This window comes from Rhinatrema bivittatum, chromosome 1 (genome assembly GCF_901001135.1).
Source record: "Rhinatrema bivittatum chromosome 1, aRhiBiv1.1, whole genome shotgun sequence".
In the NCBI taxonomy this organism is placed as follows: Eukaryota; Metazoa; Chordata; class Amphibia; order Gymnophiona; family Rhinatrematidae; genus Rhinatrema; species Rhinatrema bivittatum.
In genome coordinates this window covers 713,834,798-713,862,774 of record NC_042615.1, presented here as the reverse complement: position 1 = coordinate 713,862,774, position 27,977 = coordinate 713,834,798, and the positions used below count along the sequence as shown (strand labels likewise).

Below are 27,977 nucleotides of genomic sequence, written 5' to 3'. Positions count from 1 at the left end.
GGGTGTGGCCACGCCCCCGGACCGTAGCCACGCCCCGTACCCGCCCCCAAAACGCTGCCGACACGCCCCCGCAACGCCGCGCGCTCCGGCCCCGCCCCCCCGACACGCCTCCCGACACGCCCACTCCGAAAACCCCCGGGACTTACGCGAGTCCCGGGGTTCTGCGCGCGCCGGTGAGCCTATGTAAAATAGGCTCACCGGCGCGCAGGGCCCTGCTCGCGTAAATCCGCCCGGTTTTGGGCGGATTTACGCGAGCAGGGCTCTGAAAATCCACCCCTATATATTTTATTTTCATGAGGATGGAGACTTAATCAGAGTCTTAACATGGTATGCGGTGCTGCTTCTCCTACTTTTTGGTGGCAGAGATGGAACATTTGGTAGTTCAGTAGCACCAGGACATGGAAGTGCAGAGGTGCTACAGAGAGAAGGGTAACAACTCTGTGGCTCCATATACGTGCAAGTATGGCTGCACGGAGACCTGCATATATCAGGTATACGCAGGTTATAAGATATTCGTATGTCTCCGTATGCGCAGATATCTGTAGTACATAGGTAAGAAAAGTTCACACCTCAATCTTAAAAACATAAGTGCGTATATTTTACATGCAGAAAAAATTGACTTGCTTGAGTAAAACTCTGTTTACGCTTCGAAGTCTGCATGTTTTAAAACATGCAAGTGTGATTGAAATCAGTTTTCTGAAACCTCTACCAGTTCACCCAGTCCTTCTCCGGCTCATCCAGGCCCTCCTAGTTATTCACTCTGAACTCTCCCCAGCTCACCCAGACCTTCCCCCCAACCAATAGTAAATAATAGACTACTTTGATATCAATTGCGCTAAATAATTAGATGTAAAATTACTGGAATAAATTGACAAATATGCATGCGTAATTCTCTTTTATAAAATACCTTTTGGCCCCACCCCCGAGCTCCTCTAGACTGCCCCTTTGTATTGCATGTCAATATGCATATGAGATCAAAACTACGCACATGCTTTTGATGTTTATAAAATAGCATTTATGCGAGTACACGCTACTTACACACACGTTTTGAAAATTCATCCCAGAAACTAGCGTCTAGTACAGGAATGACGCACTCCAGTCGTCAAGTGCCACAAACAGGCCAGGTTTTCAGGATATCCTTAATGAATATGCATGAGAGAGATTTGCATACAGTGGAGACAGTGCATGCAAATGCATATTCTTTATGGATATCCTGAAAACCTGGCCTGTTTGGCACTCAAAGACTGGAGTTTGCCGTCCCTGGTCTAGTAGATCTGTCTAATCTAGTTTTTAGCTTTAAAGCCAATGAAATGGATTTTCAGGTTGCTTTTGGCTAATTGCTGTAGCTAAGTTCATCCATAATTATCTTTCCATCTAATACACTTGCCCTGCACACATGACTGTAACCAGAAGGGTTTAAAAGAATAAATGCTTTCTCCATATTTCTTCCCCCTTATCTTTAATTGATTGCATTGAGGTGGAGTAATTGCCACCCATTTGAAACCTGCAAGAAGATCCCAGGGCTTGTCTTAAGAGAAATTAGATTTCAAGTGGTAATTTCCACACTCCCACCCCTTCCAACAAACGTTCTGCCTCTGAATTTTATATGGTGTTGGTCATAAAACTTGTGTTTTTCAACATTTTCTGGCATTGTCATCTAACATTCGGCTCGATACAGTAAGGCCGCGGTAAAAACAGTGTGGCAGTGTCAGGCGCACCCTTCCTCCCCGCACGCACAGTTCTCCTGACCTAACGCCTGATTCTCTCTTCTAATCGCATGCAAATGCATGCCGCGGCTGTGAAGCGTTAGGGAAGGGTTATGCCCGCGCAACCCATTTTACTGTATAGGCGCTGTAACAGCGCCTATACAGTAACCTGGGTGCGCTGGTACCTGTCATTTCAAATGACATTTGAAATGACAGGCACCAGGAAGTGTAAAAAAGTGTAAAAAGTGTAAAAAAACAAAAAACCTGTGTGTTATATAAAAAAATAAAAAATTTTAAATACCTGTCGGAGGGCCGTGGGTCCAGGCGGCCGGTGGGCGGCGGGCAGCCATCAGCGGCATCCGGTAGTCCCTTCTCCCAAAATCGCACGGGCGGGTCGGCAGCAGGGGGGGGGGCGGCAGCAGGATCCAGGGGCGGCAGCGAGATCCGGGGAGCGAGTAGCGGCAGCGTGTTCGATCGGACAGGCAGGTAGGTGGCAAAAAATAGATAGCCGCCTGCACGGGAAAAGCGTGCAATTGGCCGCTGAAGACGTGACGTCACGACGTTTGGCGTCACGGGGTGTGACGTCACGTCTTCAGCGGCCAATTGCCGCTTTCCCCCGTGCAGGCGGCCATCTTTCTTTCCCACCTACCTGCCCGATCGAACACGCTGCCGCTACTCGCCCCCCGGATCTCGTTGCCACTGCCGCCCCTGGATCCTGCTGCCGCTGCCCCCCGGGACCCCGCTGCTGCCTACCCGCCGCTCCCGGATCCTGCTGCCGCCCCCCCCCCCCCCCCCCCTGCTGCCGACCCGCCCGTGCGATTTTGGCGCTCATCCAGGCAGGGGGAGCCAGAGGTCGTTCGCCGTCGGCTCCCTCTGTCTGGATGAATGCCCGTGCGAAATCGGGAGGAAGAGAGAAGGGACTACCGGATGCCGCTGATGGCTGCCCACCGGCCGCCTGGACCCACGGCCCTCCGACAGGTATTTAAAATTGTTTTATTTTTTTATATAACACACAGGTTTTTTGTTTTTTACACTTTTTACACTTTTTACACTTACCGTAGCAGGCCCGAGCCTTGCTACTTTTTCGTTTGGTTTTTTTTTTTGCTTCGGGAGGAGGGGACCGGACGGGGCTGCAGGAGACCGGACGGGACCAGGGCGGGTAAGCAATGTTTTTACACTACACTACACTACACTAACTCCTACTAGGGGGAGGCGGTAAACTAGCAGGTTAAGGCCGCGGCAGAACAGCGGGTTACGGAGGAGATAATATCAGCGCCCGTTACAGTATCGCAGGGGAATAGCTAATTCCTTCATTATACAGCTTTTTCGTTCATTTACATGCTGGGTGCGGAAAGGGTTTAGGAAAGGGTTTAGGAAGCGCTAAGGACGCGTGAAACTGGAGACTGTATCGCTGGATGGCCTTACTCGTCTGTATTGTGCGCTCCCAGCACGTTACAGACGGGGAATCTTTAACTCAACGTTACTGTATCGACCTGATTGCCAGCAACCTGGTTTACTTGCAAGCTTTCTGTAACTTATTTTGCACCTCAGTCCACAGGTTGAGGACTTCTGAGCCAGAGCCTTTAATGTTGCTGTGGATCAGCATTTTGGGGCTCAGAAGCAGATTTTTTTTTGATTTTTTTTTTAAGGATAGCACTGAGGCTTTATTGTGAAATCACTTGATTCTCCTTTAGATTCTTATTTTACTAATGATTTTTAAGAAGAATAACCTCTCAGCAATTGGGACATTAACTGCTAATGAGGTTTTGAAAAACTGACCTTAAGATGTGGCATGAGCACCAGTTTTCTCTGGATTTTAGAGCTGAAACGGATGTAATTTTTTTGGAGACCAGCCAGCTATTCCTTGCTGGTTGCCTTGTCTCGCTGATCATCTTGATGCTAATGACTGTATAGCGGCACTGAAGAAACCCTGTCTTCCTGTCTTAACAGGTTACTAGTATTGGAATCTGCGGCTCCCTCAGGAGATATGTCTCGCCCGCACCACATTGCTTCAGTTGTTCCAAATCGGTATCCCCGTTGGTTCACCCTAAGTCACATTGAATCCCAGCAGTGCGAATTAGCATCAACCATGCTAACAGCAGCCAAAGGTATAGTACCCTCATAAGTAACAGTAATTATTAGTGAATGTACATTATTTTCATTAAGGGGTATAGGCAAAACACTTTTTTTATTATGTCTTTTAGTTTGATTAATTTTCATTTCCGGTTCTTCTCATTTTTTTTTTTTTAATTTTAATGTGTAATATATAAGGAATAAACAAAACAGGGGCTGTAAGGCTCAAGTGAATGCCCCAGTACCACATGTTTTGCATACATTTAAAGCTCCCCACCCTACCCCTGCACATCACTAGCTGTACCAATACCCTTGGCCTCCTAACCCAGTCTCCTGGCTCATAACCCTTCCCCCACCCAAACCTTCTAAGCCTGCCCACCCTCCCCTCCCCCCACTTCCCTGTTTCACTCTGGACCTCTTCAACCCTAAGGATCTCCATGGTCAAAAGTAGATGAGTGATCTGCAGTTGCTCCTGCCCCGCTGGCACTGTACTCCAAAATGGTCAGCCAGTTCTATTTTATTATATGGGGCAGGAGCAATTGGGGATCGCTCCTGCCCTATTTTGACCAGAGGTGGTATTGGGGTAGGTTGGAGGGGCCTGGAGTGATGCAAGGGATGAGGACACTGGGAGAGGAGATTTGAAAAGTTGGGGAGAGGTTTGGAGGCTAGAGGGGGAAACTAGTAGAGCTAGTGAAGTACAAGGGAAGGGGGAGCTTTAAATGTGTTAAAAAAAAAAAAAAAAAAGACACTGGAACATTCACCTGGGCCTCATGGCAACCATTTCTTTTTTTCCATTTTAAATATGAGCTAAATGATTTCAACGCAAGTTAAAATGAAAGAAGCAAGTTCTTGTTTTGCTTTGAAAACGACATGAAGGGGAACAACAAATATCGTTGATTTTGTCTCTCTCCAGAACAAAAGTACATTCCAAGTATTCAGCTGTTTGCTTTCCTGAAACTGCGATGTACTTGCTCATTAATGCTTATTCTCAAATAGGTTTAGTTAGATCCTAGTTCAAAGCAGCAAAACCGTCCAGGGTAAAGATTCAGAGCAAATTCTACCCTGTTGCTTACAGTGTACATCTGAGCTGAGTTGCTCAGCCACTTGGATGGTATTTAAATGTGCAGAGTTCAGGTCTAGGGCAATGTATTTGTTTTACTGAGAGAGAAATAAGTGAGGATGTATAAACCCAAGAGTAGAGAAACACCATATTTAGAGCTCTTAAATCAATACTGGTTTTAGCATTCTCCAAGCTAACAGCAGCAAGAGCTATTCAGCAATTTACTATTATAAATGAAAACAAACTTATTTCTGTTGAGTTAATAGATATATATTAGAGGATGAGAGGAGGAGGGTTTTTTAAGGTCAACCAAAGTTATTTACTCTGCAGTGGTTACAGAACACTTTCATTCTTTTTTTTTTTTTCTAATGTTCATTTTCTGTTGTAAGGCACAAGTTTCTAAATGTCCCATTTTATTTCCTTGTGTCACCCCGTGGATTTGCTCTCGTTCATGCGTGCAGGTATTTTGGTTGTGTAACCCAAATAGTGTCATAAACTGGAGTGGGCAGCTGCTACTTGGTAGCTGCCAGCGTGGAATTTATGCTGGTAGCCTTATTTCAAATGGCTGTTGTAAGCCCAAGTCACAGATAGTTATGCTTCTGACACATTTAAGGATGCATCACTCATAGGGTCATTGACTTTTCAAGGTAATGCATAGCAGGTATGGACTTGCTTTTCCACATTCAATGTCTTATATGCAAAACAAACGTCGTCAGAATTAAGATTTGTTCCTTTATGGTGTACCGGGATGTTGTGATTTTAATTGTTCTCCTAGGTCAAACAGGATAGTAGTGCTCATACATGGGGTGTCATCAGATGAAGCCTGGCACGGATGCCACTACCATGCATCCATGCGGGGTCCCACTTCAATCTCTTCTTTTCTGTGCAGCTTTTGCCTCCTGGTTGTAGAGCTCTGTTTCCTGGTCATCTTTTCGACTTGTCTGCACTGGGTCCCTCTTCTTCCCCCCCCCCCCCCCCCATCAGTTCCTCTAGGGTGTAAGTTATTTTTTTTCCTCATTCTTTGTGGTCGATTCCTAGCAGTGTCACTCTTCGGTGTCTGCTGGTCATCGACCGCTTGCCAGCTCTTTTTTATGGTGTTGGTTTCACTGGTGCCCGCGGACCATATCCATTTTGGATCCGCACGACGTCTGTATCCTCTGCCTGGGGGCATCGCACGACATCTGGGGATGTCGTTTTTGCGATCAAATGACTCCCTAAGGGCCGTCAGGCCTGTTTAGATAAAATGGAGAAGTTTTTTGGTTCCAAAAAATCAGATCCTTCGACTCCGGCGTCGGGTGCATCGACACTTAAGGGCCGTGGGATCCATCATTGTCCACTGCTCCACCAGAACCTCTCAAGAAAGAGGGGCCGGAGATAGGCTGTCGTCGGTGTTGTTGTCTCCATCCTCTGCGCCGGGGAAAGACTAGGCCAAGCACTGAGGGAAATCTCTGAATCATCACCGGTCAGTGTTGTTGCATGGTACCGGGCTTGGGTCAGCACCAGCGACCACCGTGATGCCTCTGAAGCGACCCCACGGAGAGGAGGCATCAACTTCTATTGAACCCGGGCATCCTTGGCGTTCTCCACAATTATCAGTGCCGAGCACCAAGCTCCCTCAGGCCTCCGAGAGAGTTCCAGTGATGCCTCTACCTCCTCCTTCTCCTCCTCCTGGTCCATTTGCATCCCAGATGACAAGTATGCCTTTCAACCTCTCTCCATATCCATGGCTGCGTGAGTTGTGGGACGAGGGACCCTACAACAGAGGTATTACACTTTTGTTGCAGTGGCTTGCAAGCTATAATTCCCCCTTTTAAAGATAACCCTGTCTGCAGACAGGGAGATCTTGGTTAATGCAACCATTGTTCCACATACCTGGACTGCATGATTTCTGCCAGAGCCTGATTGATGCACTTAGAACCGCGTGGTTCAAAGCGCAACATTGGGATCCTGTGAGGGAGGATGGAGGACCCATCTGAGCCACAACAACTCCTGTCGATAGAGGAGTGAAGCCACCAGGGATAGTCATAAGTCCCCTAGTTTTTACCCTAGACTTATCTAAGGGTCACAGCAATTCTTATTTTTGTGGCCAAAAAATATCCTTGACTTATCTATGAAATTGACTTATGAGTATATATGGTATTTTCCTTGTCAGGATTCACTGATTCAAAACCCTGACTAATAGTCCTGTGAGGCAAAGTATGCTTCTCGCTGGACTTCACATCACACTCTCGCCTTAGGCACCTCTGCTACACATTGGGGTATTTGTCTCAATCTGTTCTTTGCTTTGCTTTTGTAGAACCCAACTCTTTTCCTGCCTAGAACTGTTTTGGGTTGGCTGCCTCACAGGCAAATGGGTGAGAAGTGCTTTCAACACTGTGGGGTTCCTTGCTTTGACCTGTACAAGCAGCCTATAGCTTGGGAATCACCCATGTATGAGGAATGCCATCCTACTTGTCTTCTGAGAAAACAGAGTTGCTTACCTGTAACAGGTGGTGTTAGAGGACAGTAGTATGTCAGTCCTCATGAAATCTTTCCACCTCCCCTGGGATTTGGTTTCTCCATGTATTTAGCTATATCATGGACTGAGGGACTCTACCTAGGAAGCTAGGAAGCAGGGTGATAACTACATCTGCACATGCTCAGTAAGGTATGTTTGAAAACTCTGGAATCTGAGATCAAAGTTCTGAGCCAGGCTGCATTCGATGATGTCACCCATGTGTGAGGACTGACATCCTGTAGTCCTTGGAGAATGTGTTACAGGTAAGCAACTAGACTCTCACTAGTCTGAAAAATTCTATTCAAAGTCATGTGTCTATGCATGATTAATTGCAAACTAAAGTTAATACTGCAGAGTTCTGATAGCTGTATTGGTTCTCCTAGGAGAAGCAGGATGGTAGTCCTCACACATGGGTGACATCATCAGATGGAGCCCGGCACGAAAAACTTCTGTCAAAGTTTTTAGAAACTTTGGCTGGCACACTGAGCATGCCCAGCATGCCTTCATCCCTGCGTCCATGTGGGGGCCTGTCTTCAATCCTTTCTTTTCCGCAGAATTGTCGTCTCGTGAAGGTGGAGCTCATGCCTTTTAGAGAAAAACTCTCTCTCTCGTGAATAATTTTTTTCCTTTTTTGCCTTTTTCCCTGCACTGGGTCCTGTCCCCTCGGGTTCTTTGCAGTTGGTGAAAAATTTTCTTCCTCCTTTCATATCCGCTGGTCGTCGTGCCCTTGTGGTCTCTACGTGCCTCATGGTAGCCTCTGGCACCCACCGATGCCCCTGGACTATGTCCCTGACGAATCCACATGAAGTGAGCATCCTCTGCCTGGGGGCATCGCATAATGTCCGTGGCTGCGAATTGTGTGCTCAGATGAAACCCGAAGGTCAGCCAGCAGGCCAGACTGGATAAGATGGAGAATGTCTTTGGCTCGGGTAAGTCTGACCCTTCTACACCAGCATTGGCACCCTCAGGACCGAGGGGAACAGATTACCCTTGATCCCCAGTTACCACCCCTCCTCTGAAGCTTTTGGAACAGGGTGGCTCCAAGGATCGGGCAGAGCACCACAGGAGATCTCGCAAACATTGGCACCGGTCTCTGTCCGGGCCGGTCGCCCTGCTGCATAAGCTGCCTAGACGCGATGAGGCCCCATTCTCCCTCGAAGTTGGTGGTCTGGAGCCGTCAATACTGATTCTGGTGCCGGACATCGACCCTACTTGGGGCCACAAGGAGGAGTTAGGCCCAGTACTCCCCTCTCAGCCTCCACTGTCATCCGAGGCCTTCCAAGAAGAGTTGGAACATCGGGTATGTCTGGCGGTGGAACATGCTTTGCACGAGTGGGTGCTAGTGGCCCCGCTACCGATGCCAGTGCATTCCTCAATTCCGGTGCTTTTGCCGACGCCCTCTAGTCCGGCTCCTGCACTGATGCCAACTGCAGTGACTGGGCTGGAACCGTTGTTGGACTGCCTCGACATCGTCCTCTGTGTCCTCCCAACCCAGTTGACTCCTGTGCCTTGCGATCCTTCGGTGCCCCATAGGGCCCCGAAGCACAAGGCATCCAAATTGGTCCTCTTGGACTCCTCAGGTGATGGACCTTCGGTGATATCTGCATCTCGAAATCCCTTGGCGCCACGCTTGGCGCCCCCAGGGCCCCCCACCCCTCTGGGTCCCTTGGTTCCCCCGAGCCTTCCAGCTCCTATGCGTAAGGCCATGCCCGGGGCTCCGCACCCCCCCCCCCCCCTCTCTGTGTGGTCTCAAGGAGCCCGAAGGAACATATGACCCCTGGGGCCAGGATACCACTGATGCCTCATCAGTGGATTCAGATAACTTTCCGTTGGATCCTTCCCCTACGGAGGAGTGACTGTTCTCCTCCGGAGGATTTAACCTTTGCTGGGTTTGTCCATGCGATGGCCGAATCTATCCCCTTCCAGCTTATGACGGAAGAGGATGCCCGCCATAAAATGCTGGAGATCCTCCAATTTGTTGATGCTCTGAAGGAGGTCTTAGTGGTGCTGGTGTATGAGATCTTCCAGGACCTGCTTCTCAGACTATGGGAACACCCCACTCTCTGTTGCACTGGTCAGCTGGAAGGCCAATGGGATGTACCTAGAGCAGCAGGCTGTAGGCTTCGAAAAGCGTCAGCTTCCCCACCAGTTGGTGGTGGTTGAGTCTGTGCTCAGGAAGGTAAAATGGTCTAAAACCCATGCATCAGCCCCCATCCCGGGGCCGGACGCATTATAAGCCAAGGCCTTCCTGCCTTACGACAGAGCATGGGCATTGGCCTCCCTGGCAAGGAAAATCCAGGCAAGCAGACTGGGTTTGGCATGGCGCATGTTACAGTTCTTGGACACATGGTCGTGGCCATGCATGTCATTCCTTTCGCCCGTCTCCATATGTGACGCTCCCAGTGGTCCCCATGCTCCCAGTGTTGACAGGCCACCCAGGGCCTCCAGGCCTCTATTCAGATGTCTCCACCACTCAGGACCTCCCTGTCTTGGTGGATGTCTCCTCTCACGCACTCTCGCCTCAGGTTGTGCAGACTACGGATTCATCCCTCCTGGGGTGGGGAGCTTATGTCGATGGCCTCCGTACCTAGGGTCTCTGGACCGCGCGGAAGTCGCAGTGCCAGATAAACCTCTTGGAATTGAGGGCGATCTGGTACTCCCTATGGACTTTCTGGGATCGCTTGGCCAACAGTCATCCATGTTCGGATAGACAACCCAAGTGGCCATGTGTTATATCAGCAAGCAGGGAGGTACCAGGTCCTTCCTCCTGAATCAGGAGGCAGTGCAAATCTGGAGCTGGACCCTGAGCCACACTTTCCAACCTCACGAGTGGACTCTGAAACAGGAGGTAGCGGATCAGCACTTCCCTCTCTGGGGAACCCCGGATGTGGATCTGTTCGCCTCTCCCAACAATGTGAAGGTGCCCCAATACTGCTCTCTGACCAAAACGGATGACGTGCCGCCCACGGACGCTTTTGCGATCTATTGGGGGACGGGCCTCCTGTATGCCTACCCGCCTCTTCCATTGGTGTTGAAGACTCTCCTGAAACTTTGCCAAGATGGGGAATCCATGATCCTTATCACCCCGCATTGGCCACAACAGGTATGGTTCCCGCTTCTGCAGCAACTGGCCAGGTGGAACCCAATCCCTCTGGGGACGGCTCCATACCTCCTCTCCCAGGACCAGATTATACTGTGCCATCCCAACCTCTGTGCCCTGTCTCTTACCGCATGAATGAGGAAAGGTTGATCATACAACCTCTGGCTCTATCAGAGGATGTGACCAGGGTTCTGGTGGCTTCCGGGAAGCTGTACACTTGGAAGTCTTATGTGTTGAAGTGGAAGAGGTTCATCGTATGGTGCAAGAAGAAGGGTCTCGATCCCTTCTCTTGCCCTATCCTACACCACCTAAACTATCTTCTATGCCTCTCAGAGGCGGGTCTTAAAATTAACTCTGTACAGGTGCACCTCAGCACCATAGGTGCATACCATTTGTCATGAAAGAGTTTTCCTGGAAGCAGTCACATCAGCACGCAGGATCAGTGAGCTTGCACGCCTTAGTGACTTATCCGCCCTGTACTAGGTTCTATCATGACAGGGTGGTTTTGCGTACGCACCCTTCATTTCTGCCCAAGGTGATTACAGATTTCCATCTTAACCAGTCTCTTGTACTGCCTACTTTCTTCCCCTGGCCTCATGCTGGTCTGGAGGAGAAGGCTCTACACACACTGGATTGCAAGAGGGCCCTGGCCTTCTATCTAGACTGTGCGGCGATCCACAGGCTGTCCACCCAGCTCTTTATCTCGTTTGATTCCAATCAGCTGGGCAGGGATGTTACCAAGCAGACTCTTTCCACCTGGATAGCAGACTATCTCTTTCTGCTATGACCAGGCGGGCCTGCACCTAGAGTGTCCTGCTACGGTGCCCTTCGTAAGGGCTATGGCAACCTCCGTGGCCTACCTGCATGCAGTTCCAATGGGAGAGATTTGCAGAGCTGCAACATGGAGTTCCCTTCACACCTTCACTGCACATTGTCTGGACAGGGATGGCCAACGAGATAGCAAATTCGGCCAGTCTATCCTGCGCAACCTTTTTCAGTTGTGAACCCAACTCCTCCACCGGAGGCCCCTGGATTTTATTTGTTCAGGCTGTCCCCGAGGTTCACCGCCTGGCACCTGGTTCGGTGTCTGTTGGTTCCATTGAGTCTGGTCCGGTCTGTAGCTAGGGATTCACCCATGTGTGAGGACTACCATACTGCTTGTCCTAGGAGAAAAGCGCAGTTGCTTACCTGTAATAGGTGTTCTCCTAGGTCAGCAAGGTGTTAGTCCTCACGAAACCTGCTGACCACCCTGCAGAGTTGGTTTCTCCGGGTTGTTTTGTTTTTATCTTATCTACTTACATGACTGAAGAGAGACCCCACATGGACACAGGGATGGTGGCATGCTGTGCATGCCAATGTACCAGCTAAAGTTCTAGAAACTTTTGACAGAAGTTTTCCATGCTGGGTGCCATCTGATGATGTCACCCATGTGTGAGGACTAACATCCTGCCGTCCTAGGAGAACACCTGTTACAGGTAAGCAACTGCGCTTTCTGGAGGAAATGGGAATTTTTGGGACATTTTTGTTGGGCCAGCAAAAATAAGTTTATAGTGTTATAAGCTTTTAAAACCCCATAGATGTGAAAAAAGGGACCTGTGTGGTCTTGAAAGCCCATATAACTAGAAAATCTTTTTTAGCTGGGCCGATTAAAATGCATTGAGCCTACAAATATTCCAGAACAACAATACACTGGAATACCTACCTTGGCTAACCAGCCTGAATGTTTACAATTCCAGATATGCATATATATAGAGAGAGAGAGAGAGAGAGTCTAAATATTTTAAAAGGAGAGTGTACACACAAATATCTGTTCTAGTTGGACAACTGTCAGTAGATGTTTCTGAGCACTTTAATTCCAGTTGAAAATCAGAATTTTTTATTTTTTTTTTGTAAAGTTTCTCGGTCAACAACTTGATATTGTGATTTTGTGTGTCTGTATTGCAGGCGATGTTCGGAGGCTGGAAACAGTGTTAGAATCCATCCAGAAAAACATTCACTCCTCATCGCATATCTTCAAACTTGCCCAAGATGCATTTAAAATAGCAACCCTCATGGACAGCTTACCAGATATCACCCTCCTAAAAGTGTCTTTGGAGCTAGGTCTTCAGGTTAGTAGAGTCTACACACATTAATCCCGCAGTAGTGAGAGAAAACATTATTAGATCTTGTCGAGCAAGAAGCATCTCTTCAGTAGGTAGTTTAGAAGAATTTGGAATTAAATCTTCTGGTAGGTGACTGTATTAAGCCTTGTGTAGAAATGCTTCTGGTTTCACCTGTACTTTATTGCAGATTTTAATGCTATTTGATTTTTTTCCTAAGTGGAATGGATCATTTATTCCCTTGGAGAAAACAGTTTGCAGCCTTTTTTTTTGGGTGTTTGTGCAGTACAACTATCATTTGTAGAAGGTGCATACAATTCAAAGTCCTCTGCTTAATATTTACTCTCAGGGGAAATGGTTTATGGGACAAATAGTGGATGGACATACCATGCCATGCTGTTCATTTAAAGAAGCACTGCTACATGTTTTTTGTCAAAACTTGTTGCTGGGTTTTTTTTTTAGTTTGGTTTTGTCTTTGCTATAATTTTATTTTTTTCTGAGGCTGCTGTTTATTTCCTGCTCAGTACGAACCGGCCTGTATTGGGTCTGTTCCATGAGCCTTCAGTTGAGGGCCTTCTATCCCTAGACTCCTGCCTACTCTGCCCAGCCATTGCAGTAGCACTGAGTGATGCCTGGGACTCCCTCACCAACCTAGCCCAGGCTTGAGAGTTGACCCCAGGTCCTCTGCATTGCAGTACAAGGCGTTTGTCGCTGATTCACCGGGCTGGCCCCTCTTGTTTTCATTCTTAAGTTTATTTGGAAAACAGAAAGTCTGTTTTATTTGTTGATCCTAGGGAATGAATTGTAAAATCTTTGTGCTATATTCCTATCTCCAATTTCTAAGGAGGAATAACCTGACAGCTCCTTTGATCATTCTGGGTGTTCTGAAAAGTGTAGAATTATAGGAGGACAGAGATTTTAAAGATCTCATGTATTATGCCATAACTTAATTTTTAAATTACTTCAAGGTTCTCTTCTATGTATTTTTGTTTTTTTTGTATGTTTTCCCTATCTATTGACTCAATAAACCTATGTTTGGGTTGTAATGTTGCTCTAGCAGGGACTAGCATTGGATGTGAGAGTATATGCTTAAAGCAGGCATCATTCTAATGGACATTTTCTTACATGAAGCTGTGAGAGACGGGGGGTTTCCTTCCTAAAGCTGGGATAATGTTCTTCTTTTTGAATGGTGATGTTAAAATGTTGTGCACCGTCACGTATGCTTTCACCTGTTACCCAGATCTTGCTAGAGGTAGCACACCCCGTTATGTGGAATGCTCTCCCATTAGCTTGAAAAGCTAATGGGAGAGCATCCTTGAAGTCCTTTTGCAAGAAACTTAATGCCTTTTGGGTTTTCACGAGTATGTGGATATAGTTAGTCACGACAATCTGTTTTTGCACTCTGCTGATATGGTCTCATTTGATGATTAATTGACCTTTTTATTAACTGTGTCTCAATGTAACTGTGTATTTTTGTTTTAATGTATTTATAGTCCATTTTTACTCTTTTATTGTTTTTTACTGAATTTGCATTTGTGTACTTTTTTTTTTTCTTATGTCCATATTTTATATGAATGTCATTTATAACCTGCCAGAATTGTGGCTAGGTGAGAGAGAAATATTTTTTAAACAAGAGAGTTTCACATGGTCTGTTTAACCTTCCTCATCCCCAAAAATTGCCTACGGCCCCAGACCCTCCCAGCTTGTGATGGTAGCATGCATGCCATTTTTTCTGTTACCGTTCAGGAATTGGGCATGATTGGAAACATCCTGACTCCCTCCCAGGGTTGTATCTTAAATGAAAAGGTCAATTTCCAAACTGCCTGCATTGCCGCAAAGTCTGTGGGTATATTTTGTTCTGTGGTCTTTTCGCAGATTTTCAGAGCACACGTTTATTTTCACTTTGAAAACTGCCCCGGGGACAAGGTATCCACAGACGTTTGCACCTGTTCTTTCTGCTAGTCCTTTTCCTGTGAAAATAACATCCGTAGATTGCAATCTGCACGCATCATTTTCCTCCCTCTACCCAAACCTGTCCTGGGAATCTTGCCACCTCATGCAGCTAAAAGCATGTGTGTTACCCTTTTATATGAGTAAACTACTTATGAAAAAGGCCTTTCCCATCTAAACTTTTTTTTTTTAATGATTTGACAGCAGGGCTTTCTGGAAGTGTTCCATAACAGAATAAATAAAGTATAATTTTTGAGAAGAAAACATCAAATGTGCTTTTAACCCTGTAAGGTGCAAATTAGGCAGCTTGTTGGCCCATTCTGATAGTTGTATCTATTGTGCTGCATTTGTGAGTCTGGATTTGAACAAATTGGGATAAAAAAGCCTATCTAATCACTATTGATCTTTAGGCAGGAATGTGTGCTAGGAAGCTGAGTAACTTCTTGGCAGAGTTCAGCTGAGTAGATTGCAATGATCGTTTTTCGCTTGTAACAGTAAATATCTCTTTTGTCAAAGAAAGCAAGTGTGGGAATGAGGCGAACTAGGGAAATGAGAATTCTCTTCTTGGTGAGAGAATTAAGGTTTTGCTTTAATGCCACGCAGCTTTACATTTCAGTCCATTTTATAACACAATGCACTCAGGAAATGCTCCTGTGTTTGATGTAAACGTGTTTCCTTCCTGATCTTGAACACTACAATTTTTAATTAATGTACCTGCTTCAGTGTATGATGCAGGATGTAACTGTGAACAAAAATGATGGGCTTCTTTTTCTCTTGCACTCTTTCTTGATTCTCAACTGAGCATTAATCAGATTTACATACAGCTCAAAACCAGTGAGAGTTGCCAGAGCATGCAGTCTCATACCTCTTATTCTTTTAGTAAGGTGTCTTCTCACGTGCAGCATGTTCTCAGCATTAGGAGCAGTTCAGCATTAAGCCATCCTTTTGTAGATGAGGTGTGCAAAGGCTCCCTCTTATGTTGATGAAAGATGCTGACTTGTACATTCCTAGGTAAAAGACAAACCTGTGGATATGAGAAGTGACCTCTTAGCAGCAGATGAGGTGATATCTCTACACACCAATCCATGTATAGTAATTATAGGTTGAGTAAAAAAATGAAAAATACTTCCATTCCTTCAGCAATGACATGCATCTCTGTTTTTTATTGTTTGCAGGTGATGCGTATGACGTTGTCTACATTAAATTGGCGACGTCGGGAAATGGTTAGGTGGTTGGTAACGTGTGCAACGGAAGTGGGTATGTAAAATCGCCAGCACAGCCTTCTCTGCAAATCCTACGTGCTATAAACCTCATTCACTGTATGATCTTTTCTTTTCTGTTTGCACTGTAATAAACATGATTCAGAATGGTAAAGCAGTGAAACAGATCTGTTTTCTTTGGAGATAAAGAAAAATGTAATGCAACCTAAAATTGAAAATAAGTCTGAGGTTCAGCTTTCTTTTTAGACAATTGAAGGAATAGCATATTTGTCTTCCATGGTCTCTCTACCCTGATGTTTTATGGTTTATAGCGCTCTTAGAATGGCTCCCTGAACGCGTACTGTCTTGCTTCAATTTTCACCATGTTTCCTTTGCAATACTTTGAGTCCAGCAGCCTTTTGAGTGCCCAAGCTGCTCCTTATTGCAGATCAGAATCTCATGCATGCTTCCTTTCCACATACCATAAGCCACGACTTTAATCTTTGCCTTTCACTTCATTGGGTGAATTTGGAATGCGCTTTTTCAAGTTTGAGATGATGTACAGTGTAATATAGTGTCACCTTAAAATTACTAGAGTAGGACTTAACAATATAGTGGAAAAGTGTTGGGAATAACCAATATTAATAAAGTAACCCAGTGCTCTTCACCAAGTATTGCACATTGACGACGCTGCACATCTGTAGAAATTAGGAAATGACCATCATAATAGGCTTCCTCGTGAGGGCTTTCGCCTATTCCACTCGGCCTTATGTGTAATCATAGGTCATTATTATAGGAACATTTTTTTAGAAAATTTTCTTTTGCAATTAAAATTGTAAAGTCATTGGCTCTTTCTGCCTTCAAAAATTACCCCTTGTATATTATTCCTTATAAAGAATCCATCACTTGAAATATTCCAACTTATCTTAAAGTGCTTCAGTATTTCAGTCAAAAGCCATAACGGTATTCACAGTGCTGATGACCCGACATGGAGCCGTGTTTCGGACTGCTATCACCTTCTGCCAGTCCTTCTTCAAGGGTAATAGTTCTGTGTCGGAACAAATATTCATAATAAATTTACTGGTAATTCGAGCATTTTAAACAATTACAGTGGACTATAGTTGCATCAGAAGTAGCCGTATAAAAAAAGTACTTACAAGTTTGTCGAACATTTTCAAAAATGGCGCCTTAGCGTTTTCCAAACCATTTCCGGTACCTTACCAGAACCCTCAATTTAAATGGAGAAATTGACGTAATAAAACTCTTCCTACCTGTCAGGGCCCTGGCCCTGACAGGTAGGAGGGTAGGTAGAGCCTACCTGACTCTACCTGGCTCTACCTACCTGAGGGTAGGTAGAGCCAGGGCCCTGACAGGTAGGAGGAGTTTTATTACGTCAATTTCTCCATTTAAATTGAGGGTTCCGGTAAGGTACCGGAAATGGTTTGGAAAACGCTAAAGCGCCATTTTTGAAAATGTTCGACAAACTTGTAAGTACTTTTTTTATATGGCTACTTCTGATGCAACTATAGTCCACTGTAATTGTTTAAAATGCTCGAATTACCAGTAAATTTATTATGAATATTTGTTCCGACGCAGAACTATTACCCTTGAAGAAGGACTGGCAGAAGGTGATAGCAGTCCGAAACACGGCTCTGTGTCGGGTCATCAGCACTGTGAATACCGTTATGGCTTTTGACTGAAATACTGAAGCACTTTAAGATAAGTTGGAATATTTCAAGTGATGGATTCTTTTGACTGAAATACTGAAGCACTTTAAGATAAGTTGGAATATTTCAAGTGATGGATTCTTTATAAGGAATAATATACAAGGGGTAATTTTTGAAGGCAGAAAGAGCCAATGACTTTACAATTTTAATTGCAAAAGAAAATTTTCTAAAAAAATGTTCCTATAATAAGGCCGAGTGGAATAGGCGAAAGCCCTCACGAGGAAGCCTATTATGATGGTCATTTCCTAATTTCTACAGATGTGCAGCGTCGTCAATGTGCAATACTTGGTGAAGAGCACTGGGTTACTTTATTAATAACAGTGTAATATAGTGCCATAGTTGCAAAACTGGTGACTCAAACGTTTTGATATATCACGGATACTGCAAAGGGATTTTTACCTCTTGGACTAATAGGTGCCACAGTTAAATGCAATACATTTTTTCCTCGTGTTTATTTAAATTTTGAAATGTTCAAATAACATGTCTTCTATCTTGGCCAAGTTTCTAATTTGTTACCTCAGCGTTTTTGAAAATTACTGACATTTGTTCCTTGCTTGTGTTGAGTAAAGGACCCGAATGTGTTCATCAATAGCGATCCTAAACACATCTTTTCTAGGCCATGGGTATGGGCTGTTTAATTTTGATTGTCAGTTGTGTTAATGTGAACCCAGGAAATCAGGGTGAAATTGGTAAACCGCATTCCTCCGGAATGCTCTTCCCATAGAGGTTTGCTCAGAACCAGATTGTTTGAAATTTAGGAAATGGGGGGGGAAGGAGAAGTGGTCATTGGCCGAGATGGCAGCTTGATTCTGAGCTCCTGCCTCCCCTGAGCTAAATCCACCGTTTATCTCTAGCATCGTCTGTCTAATCAACCCCTAACGTAAAAATCTTGCTGCAGACTAGCTTTGTGATGGCTTTGAAGAAAAAAATCTATGGATTTTTGAAGCACTTCTATTTAAAAATCCCAACCTGACCCGGGAGAAATGACTGTTGAGGAGGAGGCCGAAAGCCTAAGTAAGCCGTAGTCAGTGAATGAACAGAAAGGAAGAGGTCCGTAAGCACTGAATAATGAGGTACCATCACGCTCTGGATTCCAGGAGTGGTTTTGTGACTTAAGAAGAGATTTGAAGAATAAAGAAATTTTGGCTATGATGTCTGATGTGCATGAGGAGATGTCTGAAATAGGCCAGCGCATGGATGAGTGTGACACCCAGCTGGAGGGGCAAGCTGACATCAGAAAGCTGCAGGATCACTATAAAACTTTGTCAAATGATATGGCTGAGCGCCGCGATAAACTGGAAGATTTAGAAAATAAATCTAGGCGGTCCAATATACGATTTTGGGGCGTTCCGGAGACACTAGAGTATGGTGATTATGTTTAAAAAAAAAAAAAAAAAAAAAAAGTGGTACAGAGCATATGTGTGATGATCTTGGGGGAAAAAAAAGCTCAGCTGAGGGAGAACCGGATGACTCTAATCGTGACTGAACGTGCTCATCATGCGCTTGGGCAAAAACAACCTAATAGACCCAGGAACATAACATGTCTTCACAACTATGCTACAAAAGATTTTTCTGGCAGCAAGAAAACATGTGGTCTTGGGAGGGCCCCGCCATTTCTGTATTTGTCAGTCTTTCACCAATCAGTTTGCACAAATGCCTGGAATTTAAAAAAATTACCTCCTTTCTTCGCAAAGAGGGGATACCAAACAAGTGGTTATTTCCTGATGGTTTGGCCATAACCATTAACTGTGCGACATTTCGAGCGCAGACTGTAGCAGATGTGGTGACCATCTTAAAGGAAGCAGGAATTAGCGTTGCAAGTAACTCATCCGGCAGTTGCTCTACAGGAGTCCTGAAAGATTTCCTGCTGTGGCAGTGTGTGGGTAAAGGGGTCAAAAGATTGCAAAGGCAGGAGAATCAACTGCACTGAAAGATGCTGGCAACAGAGGACTTGGGGGCAATTTTTTATTTTTTTTTATTGCTAGCAGTTCCTAGTTTTCTAACATGGACTGCTTGTTTAAGTCTTTCAGTGAGCTTCTCTGGGGGTTGGCCAATGGTTAGTTGGCATGTTTTCCTGATGCTTTACATATTGGGAAAAGTGTGGAATGTAATAAGGTTTGAGTAATCAATGGGAGTGGAAGTTTTTTGTTTTTTTTTGTTTAAGCTCTTTGGTGGGCGGGGTTTGGCTTGGGGGAGGTAGGGAACATCCTGGCCGAGGTTTTTCCCCTCTTTTCTCTGGGAGGAGATCTGACGGGATAATTAACAGTGGGATTCGGGGTGAGGGAGGGGGGGGGCATAGAAAACAGGGTACTGATGACCAGTTTATTAGTATTGGTATGGAAGTTGCTTATGAACTTTACCTTGTAACTCAAGGGAGCTCTGCCAAGATACAGAGTTTGGTAGGGGAGTTTTGAAAGAAGATGGTGGGGTTTATGTAAATACATATGTATGTTTATCATTTACTTTGACTAAAGGTGCCTAAAATGCATCTTATCTTTGAATGACAAGGGGTTCAATTCTTTTTGTAATTGGAAAGGGAATTAACTTCACTTAAAGCCTCTCTCGTTTTTGAACAGGAGACACATCTGAAAAAAAAAAGGTGTGAAGGGTTATTGAGGCTGTTTAACTATCCACATAACTATGCACTACCAAGTGTGAGAAATATACAGGAGTTGAGATTTTCTTCTCAAAAGATTTTACATTTCATCTGAAGAAGATGATGCAGACAGAAATATAATAGTTCAAATTGAGGTGGAGGGAGGGATATACACTTTGGTTAATATTTATGTTCCAAATGATAACCAGGGCTCATTTTTTCTCACTTTGGGTAAGATCTTATCCTCCAGAGCAGAGGGTCATTTGATAGTGGCAGGGGATTTTAAAGTCGGCAGAGTGGTTAATATTGCTGGAGGGGGTTTACCATCTAAGTACAGAAAACAGCTTAAATCCTTAGGGGTAGATTTTAAGACTTACACGTGTAAACCCAGGCCTTACGCATGCCGGGCCAATTTTCAAAGGCCCAGCCTCGCGCGTAAACCCCCGGGACTGCTCGAAGCAGACACAAAAGGTAAAGCAACGCATTTCGGGGGGGTTTAGGATAGGAATTTGGGGGGGAAGGGAGGTCAAACTAGGGGGGTTGGGAAGTTCCCTCCCAGTCCGCTCCTTAATTGGAACAGACTGGGAGGGAACTGGGGAAGGCCCCGATGCGTTGCCGCGCATAACAGCGAAAATTCTCCCCCTTGCACACGCCAAGCTGGTATTTTATAGCATGCACGCGCCAAGCTGGTATATTATAGCATGCACGCGCCAGCGCGCGCATGCTATAAAATCGCCCGTCCATGTGTGCGCTCACAATCTTTTAAAATCTACCCCTATATGTCTCACTGGGATCTTATAGGCATATGGAGACATCAGAACCCCACCACCTGTAACTATACGTTTTTCTCCCATCCACATAACTCATACTCCCGCATTGATTTTTTTTCTTGGTGGAGAGATTGATGGTTGATCAGGTGACAAGTGTTGATATTGGCTCAATCACATGGTCGGACCCATGCACCTGTCTGGATTGGTTTGACTATTTCTCATTTAGCCATGAGAAAAAGATATTGGAAGCTTATTTACTCTGTTGGCAGATGAGGCATTTTGCATCCAATTATCTGAGGAGATCGCAGAGTATTTGGAGATTAATAATTGTGGTGATGTTGCTCCATCCACTCTTTGGGACTGCTTAAAAGCGCTAATGAGGGAAAATCAATATCTAAGGGAGCTTATCTGAAAAAAGAAAAGAAGATTAGAGAAGCAGTATCGGCTAAACTAGCTTCATTGGTAAATTTTCATAAATCCATGCTTTTTCAGTTGCTTTATGCAAAAATAGTTCAGATTAGAGATGAAATTAAAATGTTGGATCTTGACAGGATTACATTGAATATGAAGAAAGTTAAACAAAATCATTTTGAATGGGGAAACAAAGCCGTTCATCTCTTGGCTAGATGCTTAAAGAAGTTAATTTCACAAGCCCAGATAACCAAAATTAAGACCAGAGAGGAGATGTTGTAACATTCTCTATTAATATGACAAAAGTTCTTACAGTTTTATAAAGCCCTACATAGTAGGGAAAATCTCAATATGGATGAAGATATTGGGGCATGAATTCTCAAAATATTTTCAGATTCTGTCTAGGGAGTGTAAACAGATGCTAGATCTAGAAATCACAGCTTTTGAAGTTCTGCAAGTCATTAAGGAACAACGTTAAAGCACCAGGGCTTGATAGTTTCACGGCATGATTTTATAAGCACTTCTCTTCAAATCTAGTTGTCTCCCTGGTCAATATGTTTAATTCACTTAGAGATGGTGGGACTCTGTTTCCAGGGCCAACTTGGCAGTTATCTCCATAATAGCAAAACCTAGGCATGACCCTACTTTCTATGGCTCATATAGATCAATATCATTACTTAATATAGATCTTAAAATACTAGCTAAGGTGTTAGCAAACTGTTTGAATACTGAGAGCCGGTTTGGTCCACGCTGATCAGGCAGGGTTTATCCCAGGTTAGAATGGCTGCTGACAATTTGCGTCAAGTCATAGATATTATTTGGTAGGTGAAAAAAGAAAATAAACTGGCAGTTTTACTAGTGATTGATGCAGAAAAAGCATTCATTATGCCACTGAGTGTTTCTATTCCAAACTTTGGGAAAAATGAATTTTGTCTCCCGTTATATAAATTGGATTCAGCAACTTTACAATATTCCACAGGCCTATATAAAAGTGAGTTAGGGGGGGGGTATTTGGAATCATTTATGATTTTTTGAGGCACTTGGCAGGGTTGCCCTCTGTCTCCACTACTTTTTTGCCTTATTTTTAGAACCACTGGCTGTACAGATACGTGCGGCTCCAGGAATATATGGAGCATATGAGGAAATAGGTGGGGTGAATTATAAACTATCCTTGTTTGCTGAGGACATCTTATTTACCTTGACGGAGCAGAGTTATTCTTTATCGAATGCTATTATGGAATTGTCTCTGTTCCGCAAGGTTTCTGGTGTTAAATCGAATTTTGAAAAGTTGGAGATTCTTAATCTTTTTATCCTGGAAGCCCTGCTTCCTCAATTGAAACAATCTTCCCTTTAAATGGGCCACTCAGAAGGTAAAATACTTAGGCATATATCTGAGCAACTCATTAATGGAGTTACTGGATTTGAACTGTTCCCTGCTCATAAAGAATATTTTGTATGATCTAGAGAGATGGAAGGGAGTTCCACTATCGTGGCTGGGGAGAATAACTACAGCTAAAATGAACATATTACTGAGATTTTGTTACCTATTTCAAACTCTTCCGATTTGTATACAAAACAGGTTGCTTAAATCATGGCAAAAGCATATATTACCCGGTATATTTTATTTGGCATAAAAGACGGTTTAGGGTCACCAGACATCTTTTGGTCCAACCAAAAGTGAATGGAGGATTGGGAGTCCCAAATCTTAGTTGGTATTTTGCTGCCTCCCAATTGAAAGGGAAAATAGATTGGCAGAGGAAAGTGGAACAAAAGAAGTGGGTGGCTCTGGAACAATCCATAATTGAGACTGTCATTATGGACTTTAACTTGGCAACCTAAGAAGTCCTGGAGACTGATATTGAATATTGTGCCAACCACTAACATCACTTTAAGGGCTTGGGATCAATGGTGGGATAAGGTGGTGGGGCACAGAAATTATTTCTATAGCTTTTCACTTTATCATACTTTGGATTTCCAACCTGGTTTAAACATGGGCTTGTTCGAATAGAGCATTTTTTGGGATCACAAATGATATTTCTTATGAGGTGTTGAACAAGAAGTACCATTTTAGGGGCCTAGATAACTGTTTATATTTACAAGTTTGTCATTTTTTGAGGTCTAGAGGGATCAAAGAAAATCTGTTTGGGAAAATCTCATTTTGAGTGCCTCTGTGCTAATGCAGGTAAAATAAAGGGACAGATATAAAAAATGTATGGGTTGCTTAATAGTGAAAGCAAAATAACAAAGAGCACAGTGTAGGTCCTTGAAATCAAATCAAAAAACGCAAAAGGCACCAACAATATTAATTGAAAAAACACGTCTGGCGTGCAAAGAAACAATCAATGTATGAATACAAAATATGATTAATAAAGTAAGAGCCGCATCTGCAAGCCTGACAACGTGTTCAACAGGTTGAACCATCCCGTCTTTTCTTCATTGGCGAATCTTACCCGGCTAAACAGCCTGATGTAGCTATTGTGGGCTAAAAAGCCTCGAAGTGTTGTTAAATCAATTGCTTTGTAAATAAATAGTCAATGTGCGTAACCAGTATCGCAATGTCCCGTTGCTGTGTGTAAACAAAATCCCCGACAGCAGCCGGTGTTTCGCTGCTCTATTTGCAGCTTCTTCAGGGGTCAAATGCCTCTTCTGTTCGGACGCTTGGTCTCTCAATGCTGTATTCCGAAAGGTTTGGCCACTGTTGGAAACAGGATCCTGGGCTTGATGGGACCCTTGGTCTGACCCAGTATGGCAATTTCTTATGTTCTTAGAGGATGTGGGGCAGTAGGATCTTATTTTCATCTATGGTGGGAATGCCCTGCTATAATTAAATTTTGGAAAAACACTTTTTCTTTTATCAGTCTGGTTATGAGTATGGGACTTCATTTGTCCCCTAAGTGTGCCATACAGTACCGACCAAGATGGAATTTATTAAATGATTAGATAGTTTATCAGCTGAGCAAGTTAACTGCGACAGAGACACTCTATTATGAAATTTGAATGTATTTGGGCCTCTTTTGTGTCTTGGAAATCTATAACACCTTGAGATCACCTTGTTTAGACCTCTCTTGCTGGATTTTGTGGAGGAGTTGGGTGGATATAGGTTACTCTTTTCTTGTAGTTCATAACATATATAGAAGCCATTTTATAAGCTGTCTTGTGTTATGTTGTATTGGTATGTGGGGGGAGGATGGATCATGGGTTGATATTTCGTTAAAAAGCTTGTTCATCTGCACAGTTGTAATATTCATTAATTGTAATAGTAGTGTTGATGTAAAACTGTGGTTGAAGCAATAAAAAAAAATTTGCAAAAAAAAAATTAGGAAAAGGAGTTAAAACATAGCTTACAGACTGTTTTTAATATTTAGTAGGAGTGAATTTTGACTAGCTTTCAGTTTTTTGTATTTTATTGTGATTTTACACTAGAATTGTAAAGTTTTTAGGTCTGCATTTACTATTTTGAGTATATTTTAGGATTGTATAATTAGATTTCTGTGTCTTATGATTATTGCTGGATTTTTTAAAGAGGGTTTTTATGTTGTAAACCGCTTTGATTATTGGTGGAAAGGTGGTGTATACAGCATATTAAAACAAACACTTCAAACTATCAGAAAAATTGTCATTTTTACTTTGATTTCTTACTGCGATTCAGTAAACCATGCCTGTGTTACAAACACCAGGGTTAGAGGCAAGGTTTATGGATGATGACTTTATTTTTTTGGCCCTTCTCTGATGTGAGATATCAGTTGTACAGCAGAGGAGATTTGGTCTTAATGATTTTCTACACAGTTCTGCTTCGTTAAGCATTGAACACCCTTGTTTGCCGGTGAAATGGATTATTTCCTCCCTGGAATTTCTGTAGTCTGTCATTCAAACTTATGCTGCTGTCTGGTATCAGGAACTAGAGGGAAAGAGACAGATTTTTAAAAATCCATAATAACATATCCCCAGATAATTTTATCTTTTCACCAAAATCCAAGAAAATTAATTTACTGTGTATCCAAAAAATCTCCAGCACTTTCCCATTGTTAGATTTTTTTTTAATTAAATCTGGATATGTATGTGTATTCAAAATCACTACAGCAGGTAACATTAAGTGCTTGACAGTATGCATGCCTAGCAAATCTGCTTAACCTTCCAGATTAAAAAAATACATTTTTTTTTTCATAATTGCTTTGACCAGCTGGTGACCAGTTTGTTTTTCTTTTTCTTCTATAGGTGTTTATGCGCTGGACAGTATCATGCAGAGTTGGTTTACACTCTTCACTCCAACAGAGGCCACTAGTATTGTTGCTACAACGGTGATGTCCAACAGCACCATTGTCCGTTTGCATCTGGACTGCCATCAGCAGGAAAAATTGGCCAGCAGTGCTAGGACGCTTGCACTCCAGTGTGCCATGAAAGATCCTCAAAACTGTGCCCTCTCTGCACTTACCTTATGTGAAAAGGATCACATAGCTTTTGAGACCGCCTACCAAATTGTTCTAGACGCTGCTACAACGGGCATGAGCTATACACAGCTTTTTACCATAGCACGGTACATGGAACATCGCGGTTACCCTATGCGGGCCTACAAGTTGGCAACCTTGGCCATGACGCATCTCAACCTGAGTTACAATCAGGATACACACCCTGCCATTAATGACGTTTTGTGGGCATGTGCGCTCAGCCACTCCCTTGGGAAGAATGAACTGGCGGCTATAATACCTCTGGTGGTCAAAAGTGTCAAATGTGCAACAGTACTGTCAGACATTTTGCGTAGGTGCACTCTGACCACTCCTGGGATGGTGGGACTTCATGGAAGGAGGAACTCTGGTAAGCTAATGTCACTGGACAAAGCCCCATTAAGACAGCTCCTGGATGCTACGATTGGGGCCTACATCAATACAACTCATTCACGGCTCACGCACATCAGCCCTCGACATTATAGTGAGTTTATTGAGTTCCTCAGCAAGGCACGGGAGACCTTCTTAATGGCCCATGATGGACACATTCAGTTTACACAGTTTATTGACAACCTAAAACAGATCTACAAAGGCAAAAAGAAACTGATGATGTTGGTTCGTGAGCGGTTTGGTTGATGAAAATAGTTGAACAGGGGAGGGGGGGGATTTTGTTTTTACTTGAGCCTGCCTTTGTATCCTTTTTAACTTAAAGAAAACTCCATAAACAAAAAAAAAAAAAAGAAATACAGCGCCACACCGGTATTATATGTGTATAGTTATATTGAGTTTGCAAACTAAATTGTCATGTTGTGAAAGTTTGTGTGTTTCTACTTTTTCTTTTCTTCATTTTTGTTCTGTGTGGATGAGGGGGAGAGAGAGTAAAAGGAAAAAAAAAAGTTTGGTTTACACTGAGTATATGTTGTCAAGTGGCAAAAGCCCACATAGCTCTCCTGTTCTTTCTGTATACGTTCACAGCCTCAAAGAAATTGCAATGGCTTTAAAATTAAAAATAAAATACAAAAAAAAAAATCAACAAAATAAAATAAAAACCAAACAAGCGGAAAAAAAAACCTCCATCCTGTGATAAGTACCTCGAATGGATTCAGCTTTACTCCTTTCTCAATTCATCCTTACATTTCAGCATATTTAAACAAACCGCCGAATCAAAAACCTGAAAACACTACTAATAGTTAAAAGGCTGACCCACGTGGCTTTGCAGTGCTGTTCATCCGGAAGCATGGCACACGATGCTTGTGCATGTGGAAACTTAGCGACTGTCAACATACGTTCTCAGGGATTTATCAAAGAAAAAAAGGAAAAAAAAAAAAGAATGAGAGCATTTATTGTACTGTATATATAATTATAGTATATGTCTGAATATTGATAAAAGTATAACTAATTTATAAAATAAAAAATATTCTATGTAATGCAAAATACTTGAAGCTGCAGTAGCTTGGTTTTAAACAGACAAAAATTAAAAAAAAAAAAAAAAGTTCTGAAAAGCAAACATATCGGAAAGACTGAAGTGCGCCTTGCTTCAGGGTTGGCTCGGATGGCGTTCTATATGCTGGGCATCTATGCAGAGCCACCTCATTGGATTGCATGGTTGGACTGATATCTATTTGGAATAAAAGTTATATAGGTATGTATTTATATGACATGTATAAATACATATGTGTATACTTGTACACACATTTACACACACACAGCAGGCACAATAGTGAAGAGGGACAACCAGATACACACAGAGCAGCAGGCCTTAGCATTAAAAATCCAATATGCCAGACTAGGGGTTTGTGTCTCCTACCTTAGGGATGGGGGGAGGAGGGGAAGGAAAACAAACTTTAATATCCTTTGACACAAATTAAAAAAAAAAATGTTTCCAAAACAATTGACATGATAGATTACGCCTTTGCAGTAAGCTAATAATAAGCTAACCTTTGTGCACAAATAACGTATATATATTATATACATATATATATATATATTCTGCATCGGTATTTTGACTTTGTGCAGGACAGAAAGTTGTGTAGGGTATGACTGTTCTACTTTTTCAGTTAAATAAACCTTTTTTTTTTTTTTTAATATTTCTTTTCTTTAGAATTACTCAAACGAAAACAGCCTTCTATCTTGCCTTGTCTTAATGCTTTAAAATAACCAAACTGGAGATCTAACTACCAAACTGTTCATTATATTAAATACCAACTTTGGTTACAATATAGTGTCTTTACTTTAGCTGAATGGTCTGTATTCTTGTGCTTTTTCAAGCAGTTTTTATGTTTTGGTGCAAAAATTGTCTAGTGTCTCTTGTTCCCTTCATTAGAGAACATGCTAGAGGTATGTTTGT

The 27,977-nt window shown here is 43.3% G+C and overlaps 1 protein-coding gene across 1 annotated transcript in view; it reads left to right on the top strand.

Annotated features, from left to right (window-relative positions):
- ZSWIM6 (zinc finger SWIM-type containing 6) overlaps positions 1 to 27,148 on the top strand; it is a 357,080-nt gene extending 329,932 nt beyond the window's left edge. The window contains exons 11-14 of the mRNA XM_029576468.1: positions 3,657 to 3,814; positions 12,381 to 12,544; positions 15,661 to 15,742; positions 25,404 to 27,148. Of these exons, the coding sequence (XP_029432328.1) occupies positions 3,657 to 3,814; positions 12,381 to 12,544; positions 15,661 to 15,742; positions 25,404 to 26,266 (1,267 nt within the window). The 3' untranslated portion in view covers positions 26,267 to 27,148. The remainder of the gene's footprint in view (positions 1 to 3,656; positions 3,815 to 12,380; positions 12,545 to 15,660; positions 15,743 to 25,403) is intronic.
- Positions 27,149 to 27,977: the final 829 nt, after the last annotated feature.